Source organism: Telmatherina bonti, assembly GCF_933228915.1.
Source record: "Telmatherina bonti genome assembly, chromosome: 19".
Taxonomy (NCBI): Eukaryota; Metazoa; Chordata; class Actinopteri; order Atheriniformes; family Telmatherinidae; genus Telmatherina; species Telmatherina bonti.
In genome coordinates this window covers 11352086-11368111 of record NC_136617.1, presented here as the reverse complement: position 1 = coordinate 11368111, position 16026 = coordinate 11352086, and the positions used below count along the sequence as shown (strand labels likewise).

The window sequence follows — 16026 nt, the reverse complement described above, 5'->3', positions numbered from 1 at the left end:
AAAAAAAATTTATTTTAAAATTGTAAAGCAAAAGATCCAGATATTCAATTTTTCGATTCAGTTATCCCACATCTAATACACGACACGTATATAGGCCTATAATATTTTGCACAAATATGAACTCAAACTTCTGCCTCTTTACCTAAATGGTAACATAGAAATGTAAGTACAGACGACATATAAACAAACAATATGCACTTATTATCATTAAGCTAAGAACTTTATAGATGGCATTTATGCATATCTGCTTACAGGTATCTTATTAAAGAGGGGTGCAACGGTACAGGTAGCCTGCGGTATGGTCATACCTCAGATTTTTGACCTTTGGTTTGGTTTTGGTACATTTTTTTTTGCGTTTTTTGGTTTTTCTTTTTTAATCCTAAAATCATAGATTTATTTTGTTTTTTCCACAAAAATAAACTTATTTTATCAGATATTGGTGGAAAAAATGGCCGATGTCAGTCAGTCACGGCTTAGTCCAGGGGTGTCCAAAGTCGGTCCTCAAGGGCTGCTGTCCTGCAGATATATCATTGTATTTCAGTTTCAACACACCTGACTCAAATTAAATGGATCTGACAGCCTATGAATGTCTGCATTATGACTTATTCCTTTGAGTCAGCTGTGTTGGAACAGGGATGCATGGAAAACCTGGAAGATTGTGGCTCTTGCAGACCGGAGATAGAAACATCTGGCTTAGTCTAATACAGGATCATGGGAATCTGGAGCCTATTCTAGCAATAACTGTGCAAGAGGCAGAGTCAGCAGTCTATTACACGGCCACGCAGAGAGACAAACAACCACCTCACACTCAACATGGACAATTTGAGAGTAACTTATTACCGGTAACCTAATATGCACTTTGGATGGTGGGAGGAAGCCGGAGTACCTGAACAGAACCCATGCATACACGGCGAGAACATGCATTTCACACAGAATTATTCATTCATTCATTATCCTACATGCTTAATCTGATGAAGTGAAGCTGGAGCCTATCCCAGCAGTCTTTGGGCAAAAGACAGGGTACACCCTGGACAGCTCGCCAGTCCATCGCAGGGCCACACAGAGACAAACAACCACTCACGAATATGGGCAATTTAGAGTAACCAGTTAACCTAACATGCATGTCTTTGGATGGTGGGAGGAAGCAGGTGTACTCAGAGAGAACCCACGCATACACGGGGAGAACATGCAAACTCCACACAGAAAGGCCACTGTCCAAACCTCACCCCAGCTGAGGATCGAACCAGCAACCTTCTGGCTGTGAGGCTACAGTGCTAATCACTCAGAATTATTATAAAATGATTATTATAAAATTGTCTGATATCGGTCGATGTTATTGGCCCTGTCAATTAATGCTCGATCTTTGATTTATGAATTTTTAGAACAGGAATTGAGCAGAAAGGATTCAAGAGATCATCAGAAATTACAAACACATATTCACATGCACAGTGGCATCAAGTGTTCTGGGACCTCTGGGACAGACATGCTGTCACTCCAGCACACCTCTGGAACATTTCAGGACTCTGATAAATGTACATTACATGCACAGACTATTTGTTGTTTATCTAAGAGACTGAGGTCATGTCTGTAAATCATCTTCTGAGATTGCTGAATGTTGTGCTGTAACTCTGATGTTTCCCTGTTTCCTGCTTTCATATTGGACATACGATGGACTTTAGTGTTATGTCACCGTGTCAGCAACTTGCTCATGTCTGTTTTCTGTCTTTCCAGTGCGACCTCCATCTCAGGCTGAAACCGATCACATCTCAGTTGTAGCAGAGTGTCCGACTTCGACCGCTGATATCAAATCAGACAGATCAGAGGACGAGTCTGGTGATGAAACTCCTTCCATGTGACTCCAGGCAGATCTTCATCATCTTTTAAATCCTGCCTGACTGTCCATTCTGCTCCCATAAAGGATGTCAGTCCCATACATACTTATCGGCAAAGCACATGTATTATTTGTTTTTTTCTTGTCACATTTCAGACATGTTTGCAAAATGTCCACAAAAGCATTTTTTTTGGATGTCATTTTCTTATCATTGCAGCGACCAGACCAGGTAAATGGATGCCAAAACGGCTTCATTACTGTCTCTGTCTACAGCTCTAATAGGACCATAAAGAGCCAACCAGATGGCTTTTATCTGGCGCAGAGACAATCTTTGCTTGCTATATAAACATAACCAGCTATAAAGAAAAAAAAGTTTGCTTAGTCAAAAGCACTGAGAAGAATGATTCTGTCTTCACTTTTGTTTGTTTTTTGTCTGTAACATAACAGGGTTTCGATTGAAAGCTGTCTTGTGTTATGTCCGCCCTGCAGGTCAACTGGATCTTGGTCTTTATACCGGCAGGAAATCTGAGAAAAAATAAGATAAAAAAGAGAAATTTATTAGCAGGTGGTTGTGGAGACGCTCAGAAATTCATGTAGAGAAGAGCAGCAGATGTTTATAACCTGATTTCAGGCACAGGGTCACGCATCCGAAGCGTCCACCCTTTCTTCTTGATTTAGATGCTGACCGCTTTTTTTTTTTAGCATTAGCTTAAAGATTTAATGTTGATGTTGAAAGCTCCTGAGTTTCACAAAGTTCACGTCCAAGTGTGCCTCTAAAAATCTCTGAAACACTTTAGTGTGGCGAGCAGGACACTGATTACACTCCTTAGTTACCGTATCATCAGCACACTGCAAATAAAATAATAATCACCAAATCTTATTCTTTATTATTCAAGATTTTGTTCCTAATTTAGTTTCCTTCAAATCTTGAAATGTAAATTTTACTCCACCTGCAAAGGCCTTTGTTAGATTTTAACAAATGAGCTGTCTGAACTGAAATCCCAGAAAGAAAATGGCTGAAAGTGATGCAGGTATGTTCAGCTCACAGTCTGAGCAGTTTTATAAATATTAAACACTAATGTCCACAAAGATTTTCCTGTTTTCAGTCAAAGCTTGTCCTGACCTGCAGATCTGCTGAATGTAATGCACTTTTTAATCTCATATGTTCTACAGTGATTTAATTGTGTTCACCTGACACCAAAACAGATCTTTTTTTTTTTTTTTTTTTTTTTTTTTCTTTTTGCAAAAGCACATACCTGCTAAACTTTTATTTACTGTAGAGTTATTCATTTGTGGTTGAACTTCTAAAATATCCATTTTATCTATGAAATATTGCAGTTACTACTGTTTTTTGGTTTTGTTTTTGTTTTTGTCGCTGTGGGAATTTGCAAGTAATCTGTGTGAAAACAAAGACATTGAGTTGAAATATTAATGTTAATTCCAAATTATCATCAAATCAGTTCCAGCACTGCTGCTGCTTCACTATGACATGCAATGTGTACTGATTAATCGTGTACTGCTGCACTTACCAGTGTATTATATATATATGTGTATATATATATATATATATATATATATATATATATATATATATATATATATATACACACACACATCAGTGTAAATATGTACTAACATTTGTTTATGGTTCTGTTTATAATTGTGATTGGGGTTTTCTTTTTTTAGATGTTAAATGCAGAAATGCTGGGGTTTATATTGTATTATGAGCAGAAGATGCGATTTATGCTGAATATTCTACATGTATCCTTTCATATGATGGTGATGGTTTTTTTATTTTACTGGGAAAATATTATCACTGTTTTTTAATCAACTTCATGAATTTCACCTGATTATATGTTTAATTGTTTGTCATCTGGCCAAGAATACTGAAACTGTGACCTGAAGCGTATAAATATTTCTCTGTGTGCATGTTTATACCAATAAACTCGGTTAATGGTCACACAACACACACTCTCTCTACACACCCGTCTGCATGATTTTGTGTCTGCTCCTCCCCTCACATACAAGAGCCAGTGCCTGGAGTCTCATGTGGCTGTTTTCAGGAGACGCCTGAGAGCAAACACTGAGTTGGTCCCAGTGGATAACACATCATCTGCACTGAGACACCATCTTTTTTCTTTGTTTTGTTTTTTTTGTACTGAGTTCAATTTTTCGGACACCATGGACAGTGCATTGGGGAGACTGGAAGCTGCAGGATTCTTACAGATCTGGCAACATTTTGACAAAAACGGTACAAAGTTGTTCATATATATATATATACATATATATATATATATATATATATATATATATATATATATATATATATATATATATATATATATATCTTACAAGTTTTATAGTGGTTAAAGTCTGCACTAAATATTTAATTAGAAAACCAGGACTAGAAGTTTATTATATAAATGACCACTCATTAGGATGGAAATGTACCTCGATTCTGTTTTTTGCAGTGATAAATTACATCACAAATGGCAGTGCAAAAGAATATTCAGAATAATACATGTTTAAAAGGGAATGAAGTGCATCTAAACTCTAGAAATGTCTTTATCATACTAGCTGCAGACTTACCAGCAATAACTTGTTTTATTCTAACTTTATTTTCATGTTCCATATATGTGTCATTTTTACTTGTTTGGAAAAAGGTATTGGATTCATGATGCAACTTTATTACATGCTGAAAAATTGCGTGCGATGGACTGGCAACCTGTCCAGGGTTTATCTGCCTCTTGCCCAATGGTTGGCTCCGGCGTCCCCGCAGCACTTTATTGGACTATCTGTGAAGAAAATTAGAAAATTAATGAAAAAATACTGAAAAATGTATTGAAAGTCTAAACTACATAATAACTTGATGGATAGATGGAAACTCCTCCCCACAAATGATGCACATGAGATTTAACGGCTTCCTTGTGGATTTTTTTTCTTTCACAAGATCTTTATCACAAAACCAAACATCTTTTTAATATTTTTTTTTTGTAGAGTAGGAAATTTATAAACACCTGACGTGACATCAGGTGGTGTCTTTAAGGGATTTTATCAACTAGACTGTTTTTAAAGGTCTCAAATATTGATCAGTCTGTTATAGGAAAGAATAAGATTCACCGCATATTATTTTTAAAATAATTATAAAAACAAATAGTAATATTTTTAAGATCATTGTAACACTGAAATCTAATAAGTTGCATGAAGTAATTCTTTAAGAGGAGTGCACATTGATTCTTTCTGTTATATTGTGTGTGTTATAGATAAGGGCTTCATTGAAGGAAAGGACCTGGATGCCTTCTTTAAGCACATGTTGCAAAAACTTGGGATGAAGGTAAAATCCCTCCGAAAGCACTGTTTCAGTTTAGTTGCTCAAGTTCTGGGCTTCTGTAAAGCTTCACCTCTCACGTTTGCAGGGTTTTTTCTTCATTATTTATTTATTTCCTTTTTTTTTTTTTTTTTTTTTTTTTTTTTAATAAAACAATACAATGTTGGTTGATTCTATGTTTTATTTAATAACAGCTCTAGAAGCACAACAGTCTGAACCGTTCCAGTTCCTCATGAAGGACTAAAATAACAAAGTGCTTAATGGTGATCTTTTGTTGCTGTTGTTGTTATTGTTTAGGTAAAGGGGAGTTGTTTGTTTTTACTGTTTTGTGTAATTATTTATTGATACAGAAGCAGTACTTGTCATGGTAACCACCAACTGTATTTGTTTTTATTTAGTTATTTATTTAGTCTTGAAGGATTTTTTTTTACTAGCCAATTCATCTTTTTTTGTTTGTTTTGTTTTCTGGTTTGTTTTTTGTTTTGCAATTTAAACTTACATTGTTATTTTATTATTACCTGAAAAGTATGTCTTCAGTGTGGATGCACATGGGATGCATTTCTGTTTTCAGAAAGAGGAGATATCTGAGGACAGAATCAAAGAGCTGAAAGAAAGATGTGCGTCTGGTTGTGACGTTGCAGCTGAAAGACGTCTGCAGATTCAAGAGGTAAAACTGCATCCTTTCACTGCAACTCAGAGCCGTTCTGTGGTGTTTGTAGATTGTTTTTTTTTTTTCTTCTCCTAGCTATATAATAAAATGATTGATCAAGAATTCATTTTAGTCTTGAAATGGTGATAATTGCTGTTGCAAGTCAACAGTTGTGTCAGTAACTGCACATGTAACTCCAAAAGCAGATATAAAGTTAAAACTGACCAATATTTTAAGTTTTTATAGTTAAATGGTTTAGCTGAGATGAAAAAAAAAAAGATGAAGAGTTATTGTTAAACTGAACATCATCTTCCTCCAGCTGGCCACCTTGATGTTGCCTGAGGAGGAAAACTTCCTGCTTTTGTTCCGCAGAGAGACGCCACTGGACAACAGTGTGGAGTTTATGAGGGTGAGGTTTCAAACTCACATAAACAAGGAAGGTGAAAATCATCATGTCCTTCAAAATGTTCAGAAACAGCCAAAACGTCTCTCTGCGTACTTCATGTACACAGCATTGTAAGGTGCTCATCAGGTGCAGAAAAATCCTCATATTCTTCTGCAAGTTTTTGGCATCTCTCTGGTTTTCATTAACAGCCTTTAATTCACATAAAGTTTCTTTTAAGATCCAGACTTAGGTGATACATTAATATTTAAAGTTTGACACGACATGACATGTCTTTAATACCATCTTCCTGACAAAGATAAAAGCATGTCATATTTATGTTGTTTTAATGGTTTTTTTTTTTTTTAATCATATATAGTTTTTCTACTCTTAATTTAATTTTTATTCATTTATTTATTTATTTCAGATCTGGAGAAACTATGACGTGGACAGCAGCGGCTACATCTCAGTCAATGAGCTTAAGGTTAACACAGCTTATTTTTCTAACAAATTGCCAAAGACAGAATTGTTTTTAAAAGGATTTACTAGATGATGTCTAGTGATATTTTGTAAATTAAAGTCAAACTAACTATGTCTGCAGAGCAAATATTAATCTGCTAATTTGAGATAATTAAACAAAACAAATATTAGGTGTTTACCATTTAAAACCAACTTTGAGTGCACCCAGCAGTTTTAAAGCATCTTTGTTGTATGTTGTGTCAGGGTTTCCTTCAGGATCTGTTCCTCCAACACAGGAAGTCCATCACCCCTGAAAAACTGGAGGAGTACACCAACACCATGGTAACTTGTAACTGTGTTGAGACTTATGCTAATGGATCATCACTCACTGCTGTCTTCAGTCTGAATTTCTTTCCCCTCAGATGAAGATGTTCGACAAAAACAAGGACGGCAGACTTGATTTAAATGATCTGGCCAGGTACTGTCACTCTGTGTCATGTGATCGAGGTGTTACCAGTGGTTCGTCTCATTTCTTTATTTTGGTACCAACCTGGAAAACAATCTTAGTCAAATGTTTTGAGGGATATCACAATTCCCAAAATGTACCAAGAGGAGAGGTGAAAGACGAGGCTCGTTGCAAAAGTGGCTTTTGGCATCTATGACGTCATCACATGTTGAATTTAAAGTAAATTAAGATATTTATTGAGGGAAATAGGTTGAATTTCTTTTTAAAAAGTTGTGTTTTAATTGTGTTTTGTTGGCGTAGTGTCATGTCGAGAGAAATCAGCTAAAATAAGGATGTTTCTTGCTGTTGATGGCCCACAATCTTGCTTAGATTTACGGTAAGAGGGAAAAAGAGATGAGGAAAAGCATAACTGATTGACTGGCTGAACTGAAAATGGAATTAAATCCATTCCTCCCCGTGTTATTGATTTTTCCATCGGTGGTCTTGCATAAAACCAGATTAAGCACTACGTGGCATCAATTAACCCACAAGAGAAATAAAAATAAAAACAGAATGAGTATCACAATAAATCGAAACTCCAAACATGAAAACCCACAAAGCAAACAAAAAAAAAACAGAACACTGAACCAATATTTATGTTTTAGTTTTTTTTAACAAAGGTAAACAACTAAATCTAAATGATTCTAGGCAGAATATCTTGTGGTCTGTAAATGAACCCTTTAATAATGCGCATATCATATTTAATACATAAAGCTGCTAAGACCAGTTGCATCATGTTATTGTGAAAACTTTGTTTAAAACAATGTGAAACTTGTCTTCTGCCTCCTGGTTGATAGTTTTTACAATACTTTTTAATATAAAGGGAAATGTTGTGCACTTCTAAACACTTGTACATGGATAACTAGTGTCATCATAAAACCTAACATTTGACTCAAAGAGATTTGCAGAAAAAAATCTAAATGATAAATTGTTTATATTTGTTGTTACTGAATCTTTTCATCACTTTTATGCTATTTACAGTTGCTTTCGTACCCATTTTAGCATTTCCTTTGAGCTTCTGCATATTTAGGTAATTTGTGTTTAAGTTGCATCCCCTTGTCGCTGTGTGTTTGATCTGTTTTAGTAACAACTTCTACTACAACAACCAAAATAAGCTTTTTTTTTAGGAGATATTGTTACTACGGTACAAACAGCAAAGAACCACTGAAAAAGCAAGTAAATAAACTGAAAATATATCTTTGTTTTGTATGATTTCTGCAGAATTTTGTCACTGAAAGAAAACTTCTTACTGAAGTTTAAGATGGATGTAAGTTGAAAGAATCTTTGTTCACAATGTTTTATTGCTTGTCTTAAAGAAAACAGGTTCAAGTGTCTACTTTTTTATTTTTATCTAAAACATATTTAATACTTTCAGATGAATGTTTGAAGGATTCTTCTCATTGTGCTCTCAGGCTTGCAGTCAGGAAGACAGGAAGAGAGACTTTGAGAAGATATTCGCTCACTATGATGTTGTGAGTCCAGATTTCTGTGTTTTTCTAGCTTTTGTTTTGTTCTGTATTCCAGGTAAGAGATAATTAAACACAATAGTTTCTTTAAATTTGGGAAGACTGCGTGACCTGCATTAATTGCAACTTGGTTATGAAATTAACAAAAAAAAAATTGCCTTTTTATTACATCACATAATAATTTTATGCACTACCAAACATAATCTTTGTCATATGTGCATATTGAGAATATAATGGTTATTGAAAAAAGATCAACATTAGATTTGGTTTGTTTATTTTAAGAGCTTTCCTGTGTTTATAGATGGGAGTAGGTGGATCCAGCTGTACATGAGAAAAACAAAAAATTGCAGCTTTTTAATATTATTCTGGTAAATAGAGAAATGTATAAATTACATACAGAAGTTCAGGTGATTAGCTGAAACTAAACGTGTGTGTTCTTCATGTATGTCCATAGAGTAAAACCGGCGCCTTGGAAGGTCCTGAGGTGGATGGATTTGTCAAAGATATGATGGAGCTGGTGAAGGTAAATATAAATATCCTATCATGTTGCAGTCTGACCAGTTGAGGATCCTATAGCTTAATCAGTCATATATCTAATTATTACCTGATGACTGATTTTCTTTCCTCAATTTGTAAACGTCACTGGATGATATTTGTTCTTCGGTGTCCCCCATTAAAACAGGCTCGAGCTTTACATACTGCTTACAATAAAAGGCACATTGATCATATTAACAGCCACCGCACTAGTTAAACATGTTAATGAATTAATATGCTATGGATCAATAAATATTATTTTGCTAATGTTAAAAAGTTAATGCAGGTAAAACAGCAACAACACTATAACAATAATAAAGACAAGCAGATGTGTACAGACTTGTAAATAGAGACCGTACACCTGCGGGTGGCTGAGAGTGTTTATATAAGAGGCAGCTTAAATCTTATCTTTTCAGTAAAACTTTTGATTAATAATTTTTGAAGCTATAATTGTTTTAAACTGTTTTAAGACTATTTTATTATTTCACGACATGTTAATTTTTATTTACAATGTTTCTATTCTCTTAAATTTGTATCTCATCTTAACATTTTTATTTGTCTTTTATGTTTCTTGGTATATCTTTATTTTTATGATGTTTTTCTAAATTCCTTAACTTTTTTTCAGTGTCTTAGTTTTCTGATACAGTTAACGGGGTTGGGATGGCGCCTCTTGAGACATGACTTTTTGTGTTTGCTGTGTTATCATCTGTAAGCGTCAGTTGTATGTTGTGTATTTGTGGGTTTCTTGGGCTCTTGATTAAGGGGGAATTAATGGGTAATATTGGTTTTTCTCTTTCTTTTGCCTTTACTGTAGGAAAAGTTCTTTATAAATCAAGATTGATTGACTGATTTATTGATTGAAATAGGAGTCCTCATCCTCATGTCTTTCAAACTTAGTTTAACTCCAGCTACCACTGGAATTTTGCACTCTTTAATCCACAACTGTTGATATAAGATGTATAATTAGTCAAAAAATAGTATTTAGCTTATTAGCATTGAACATTAATGTTTAGCCAATAAAAAAACTGAGTAAAGCAATGAATAAACATTAACCAGTGACCTGTCCGTCCATGCAAACTTTATTTCCCACCCAGTGTCATCTGACATACAGGTACATCTCAGAAAATTAGAATGTTATGAAAAAGTTCAACATTTTTTCCCACTCATTTCAGAATGTGAAACCCATATATTATATAAATTCATTACACATAGAGTGAAACATTTCAAACATTTATTTCTTGAAATTTTGGTGATTGTGGCTTAAAGATAATGAAAACCCAAAATGCAGTGTCTCAGAGAATTATAATATTACATAAGATCAATTAAAAAAAAAAAAAAAAAGGATGTTTTAAACAGAATTGTCAGGCTTCTAAAAAGTATGTTCATTTCCATGCACTCAATACTTGGTTGGGCCTCCTTTTGCATGAATTACTGCATCAATGCGGCGTGACAATGGAAACAATCAGCGTGTGGCACTGCTCAGGTGTAATGGAAGCCCAGGTTGCTTTGATAGCAGCCTTCAGGTCATCTGCATAGTTGGTCTGGTGTCTCTCTGTTTCCTCTTGACAATATCCCACAGATTCTCTATGGGGTTCAGATCAGGTGAGTTTGTTGGCTAATATAGCACAGTAACACCGTGGTCATTGAAGCAGCTTTTGGTCCCTTTGGCCGTGTAGGCAGGTGCCAAGTCCTGCTGGGAAAAAAGAAATCGGCATCTCCATAAAGCTTGTCAGCAGAAAGGAAATTAAATTTCCAGGTAGAGAGCTGTGTTGACTGTGTACTTCAGAAAACACAGCGGAGCAACACCAGCAGATGACTTGCCTCCCCACATCATCACTGACTGTGGAAACTTCACACTGGACTTCCAGCAACATGGATTCTGTGCCTCTCCACTCTTCCTCCAGACTCTGGGACCCTGATTTTCAAATGAAATGCAAAATTTGATTTCATCGGAGAAACAGTCCAGTCCTCTTTCTTCCTCGTACAGGTGAGATGCTTCTGTCGTCGTCTCTGGTTCAGGAGTGGCTTGACACGAGGAATGTGACATTTGTAGCTCATGTCTAGGATTCGTCAGTGCGTAGCGATTCTTGATGCGCTGAGTCCAGCTTCAGTTCGCTCCTTGTGAAGCTCCCCAAATTCTTGAATGGATGTTGCTTGACAATCCTATCAAGGCTGCGGTTCTGCCTTTTGCTGGTGCACCTTTTCCTTCCACTCAACTTTCCATTAATATGCTTGGATCCAGTACTCTGTGAACAAGCAGCTTCTTTAGAAATGACCTTTTATGACTTTCCCTCCTTGTGGAGGTTGATGATCATCTTCTGGACATCTGGCATGTCAGCCGTCTTCCCCATGATTGTGTAGCCATCTGACCCAGACTGAGAGACCACTTAAAGGTTTAGGATGCCTTTGTAGGGGTTTGGAGTTGATTAGTTGATTAGGGTTTTTCTAAGATTGAAGTTTTTCACAATATTCTAATTTTCTGAGACACTGCATTTTGGGTTTTCATTTTCTTTAAGCCACAATTATCAATATTTCACAGAATTAATGATGGAAATGTTTCACTCTATGTGTCATGAATCTATAGAATATTTGGGTTTCACATTCTGAAACGAGTGATGAAAAATATTGAACATTTTCATAATATTCTAATTTTCTGAGATGTACCTGTAGTCTGCAGCTGCCAGCTGAACCTCGGCACACTGATGGAAATACTAAAGATGGATGATCTATATAGAGACCAAATATTAACACTGTTCTGGATATTGTGATCTTTAAAGAACTAATATGACCTCTGCTCTATTTGCTGACACTAATCTAATAATCCCCCCCACTACAGCCCAGTATCAGTGGAACAGAACTGGACAAATTTAGGAAGGCCCTGATGGGCCACTGTGACATCAACAGAGATGGAAAGATCCAGAAGAACGAGCTGGCTCTGTGCCTTGGCCTCAAACTCAGCTAACAGACAACAGCTACATTCACAAAAGGCTTTTATTTTTCTTTTTTCTTACTTTATTTGTGTCAGTGGAAAGCTTTTCTTTGTTTGTTAATTGTCCTTATTAAACTTGGTTTTCTTTCCATCCCAGTTTGGATATTAAACTGCTTTGGTTTAAGTCATTTCCCTTCTTCAGAAAATAATAAAGATATAATTGTACAAATATTGTGTGTTAGAAATTGTAGCGTGGGGAAAAGAGCATACTGTGTTTATGCACTGATGGTATGATACATGTTTGTACTTGACTATGTTTCTCATTATTGTAATGTTATAATATACAACCAGAAATTATGTTTTAATTGCATAATGGACAAATTAATAAAAAAGTGAATGATCTATGATTTGAAAAATTGCATTTTTTATTCACTTCTTTCATCTAAACACACCGACCAGTCACACAGTTTGAATTATAAGAAAATCAAAGTCTGACTGTGGTTGCCAGGTCTTGTGAACCCAAAGTCATAAGAGAACTTAAGAGACTGAAAAGAACCCAGGTGGACACACATTTGCCTTTTCTTACCTGCATTTAATCTGTATTAGCATATTCATCATCTGCATGAGATTCCATCATTTCACCATTTTCTTCCAGAATCCAAACACATCTTCAGCATCAGGTTGAATCTTTTTAACCTCCTCTTCTTTTCTTTGTACCATATTTTTTCCACATAGCCATTTGATAATTAGCAAATTAGTAAATTAAACATTTTAATATAAGGGGGAAAATATGCCTGCCTTGCACATTTGACTGTGTTTGTACACACAAACATGATGTCATTTAATATAAACAGACTTTCAAATTGTACTCAAGGACAGGTCTAACAAAGTTTTTTGCCATTTTCAGGAAGTCAGGAAGAACTAATGTTAATGCATAATAATGATAACCGTACACTCAATTTTGAGCCAGATGGAAGAGATGCTGTGACATTAGAGAACTTTTGTGATACAAATATCAGATGAAGATAAGTATCTTTGTCCAGCACAGTTTTAACTATCATACTTGAGCACCAACTTGTTCTTATTTATTCATTTATTTATTTATTCAATGTCTCCTCTTCTAAATTCCATAAGGTTATGTGTGTGTAAGAATTACTAGTTGTAAAGGTTGGCATAAAAATTACCTCTAACACCAAGCATAGTTGGGAATTTTATTATTAACGTGATGATATTTTTCATCTGCGAATGGATCCAGTGGCTGCAAGCACAGCGATGATTGCATTACAGGTAACTCTTTAAATTTGTTTTCACTTGTACATCTTCTTCCATATAAGACATCATCTATTCCAAACGATGCTTTGACAGGTGGACTGGTTACCTTTCCATGGTGTACCTGCCTCTCTCCTGATGAATGCTGGGATAGACTCCAGCTTCCCACAACCCTTATTTGGAACAAGCAGTTAAAAAAATGGATTGATGGATGGATGGCACCAATTAAACTTAGTTTGTAGTGCAGCTGTAAAACTCAAGAGGGTTGCTGCTTCACACAGTTTTGTTTGCCTTTTTAGAAGCATAATTTTCTAGCTTTGCTATTTGATTACACACTGCACCAATAAATTCACTTCTAATTTATTAGGTGGAAGGCCATCAAAGTCAAACGTATCAAGGAAGGTGAAGTCTCCAACAAATTCGGGGAAAAAGAATTCAAATTTCATTCTCACTGCTACATCATTTAATTTAGTCTTCATCAAGACGATGACAGCGCCATAAAATTAGTATAATTTGATCGTGTGTTCAAGTAGATTATATGATTTGCCTGTGCCTGAAAGAGCTTGAAAAACTGAATTTGTCTCAAATTTTCCAGAGCAAGCAACAGATTGTAAGCTATCCATCCATCCATCTTCTGCCGCTTATCCGGGGTTGGGTCGCGGGGGCAGCAGCCTAAGCAGGGAAGCCCAGACTTCCTTCTCCCCAGCCACATTTGCCAACTCTGCGGGGGGGATCCCGAGGCGTTCCCAGGCCAGCCGAGAGATGTAATCCCTCCAGCGTGTCCTGGGTCTTCCCCGGGGTCTCCTCCCCGAGGGACGTGCCTGGAACACCTCACCAGGGAGGCGTCCAGGAGGCATCCTGACCAGATGCCCGAGCCACCTCAACTGGTTCCTCTCGATGCGAAGGAGCAGCGGCTCTACTCTGAGGCCCTCCCGGATGACTGAGCTCCTCACCCTATCTCTAAGGGAGAGCCCGGCCACCCTGCGGAGGAAACTCATTTCAGCCGCCTGTATACGAGATCTCGTTCTTTCGGTCACAACCCACAGCTCATGACCATAGGTGAGGGTAGGAACGTAGATCGACTGATAAATCGAGAGCTTCACCTTCTGGCTCAGCTCCTTCTTCACCACGACAGACCGGCGCAGAGCCCGCATTACTGCAGACGCCGCACCGATCCGTCTGTCGATCTCACGCTCCATCCTTCCCTCACTCGTGAACAAGACCCCGAGATATTTAAACTCCTCCACTTGAGGCAGGACCTGACTCCCGACCCGGAGAGGGCAATCCACCCTATTCCGGCTGAGGACCATGGTCTCAGATTTTGAGGTGCTGATTCTCATCCCAGCCGGTTCACACTCGGCCGCGAATCGCTCAAGCGAGAGCTGGAGATCACGACCAGATGAAGCCAACAGGACCACGTCATCCGCAAAAAGCAGGGACCCAATCCTGAGGCCACCAAGTCGGATCCCCTCAACCCCTCGGCTGCGCCTAGAAATTCTGTCCGTATAAGTTATGAACAGAATCGGTGATAAAGGGCAGCCTTGGCAGAGTCCAACCCTCACCGGAAACGAATCCGACTTACTACCGGCAATGCGGACCAAGCTCTGACACCTGTCGTACAGGGACCGGACAGCTCGTACAAGGGGGTCCAGTACCCCATACTCCCGGAGTACCCCGCACAGGAGCCCCCGGGGGACACGGTCGAATGCCTTCTCCAGGTCCACAAAGCACATGTAGACTGGTTGGGCAAACTCCCATGCCCCCTCCAGGACCCCAGAGAGGGTATAGAGCTGGTCCACTGTTCCGCGACCAGGACGAAAACCACACTGCTCCTCCTCAATCCGGGATTCGACTATCCGGCGGACCCTCCTCTCCAGGACCCCTGAATAGATCTTACCAGGGAGGCTGAGGAGTGTGATTCCCCTGTAATTGGAACACACCCTCCGGTCCCCCTTCTTAAAAAGGGGGACCACCACCCCAGTCTGCCAATCCAGCGGGACTGCCCCCGATGTCCACGCGATGTTGCAGAGGCGTGTCAGCCAGGACAGCCCCATAGCATCCAGAGCCTTAAGGAACTCCGGGCGGATCTCATCCACCCCCGGGGCCTTGCCACCAAGGAGCTTTTTGACCACCTCAGCGACTTCAGCCCCAGAGATAGGAGAGTCCACCCCTGAGTCCACCAGCTCTGCTCCCTCATGGGAAGACGTGTTGGTAGGACTGAGGAGGTCTTCGAAGTATTCCCTCCACCGACCCACAACGTCCCGAGTTGAGGTCAGCAGCTCCCCATCTCCACTGTACACAGTATTGACGGAGCACTGCTTCCCCCGCCTGAGCCGCCGGATGGTGGACCAGAATCTCCTCGAAGCCGTCCGGAAGTCTTTCTCCATGGCCTCGCCGAACTCCTCCCATGCCCGAGTTTTTGCCTCGGCAACGGCCGAAGCCGCATGCCGCTTAGCCCGTCAGTACCCATCAGCTGCCTCCAGAGTCCCACAGGCCAAGAAGGCCCGATAGGACTCCTTCTTCAGCTTGACGGCATCCCTCACTGCTGGTGTCCACCAACGAGTCCTGGGATTACCGCCACGACAGGCACCAACGACCTTGCAGCCACAGCTCCGGCTGGCCGCCTCAGCAATAGAGGCACGGAACACAGCCCATTCGGACTCAATGTCCCCCG

At 38.6% G+C, this 16026-nt stretch overlaps 2 protein-coding genes across 2 annotated transcripts in view; both read left to right on the top strand.

Annotated features, from left to right (window-relative positions):
- Nucleotides 1-1856, top strand: part of carmil1 (capping protein regulator and myosin 1 linker 1) — a gene marked incomplete at its 3' end in the record, with an annotated part of 45866 nt that extends 44010 nt beyond the window's left edge. Inside the window, exon 38 of the mRNA XM_079259295.1 lies at nucleotides 1732-1856. Within this exon, the coding sequence (XP_079115421.1) occupies nucleotides 1732-1856 (125 nt within the window). The remainder of the gene's footprint in view (nucleotides 1-1731) is intronic.
- A 2107-nt stretch (nucleotides 1857-3963) lies between these two features.
- LOC306769706 (secretagogin-like) lies at nucleotides 3964-12116 on the top strand (the record flags this gene model as incomplete). Its single annotated transcript, XM_079258399.1, has 11 exons — nucleotides 3964-4082; nucleotides 5095-5165; nucleotides 5731-5826; nucleotides 6128-6217; nucleotides 6618-6674; nucleotides 6914-6991; nucleotides 7072-7127; nucleotides 8376-8421; nucleotides 8567-8626; nucleotides 9075-9143; nucleotides 11991-12116. Exons 1-11 carry the CDS (start codon nucleotides 4013-4015, stop codon nucleotides 12114-12116), a joined length of 819 nt encoding a protein of 272 aa, XP_079114525.1. The 5' UTR covers nucleotides 3964-4012.
- Between the last annotated feature and the right edge of the window lie 3910 nt (nucleotides 12117-16026).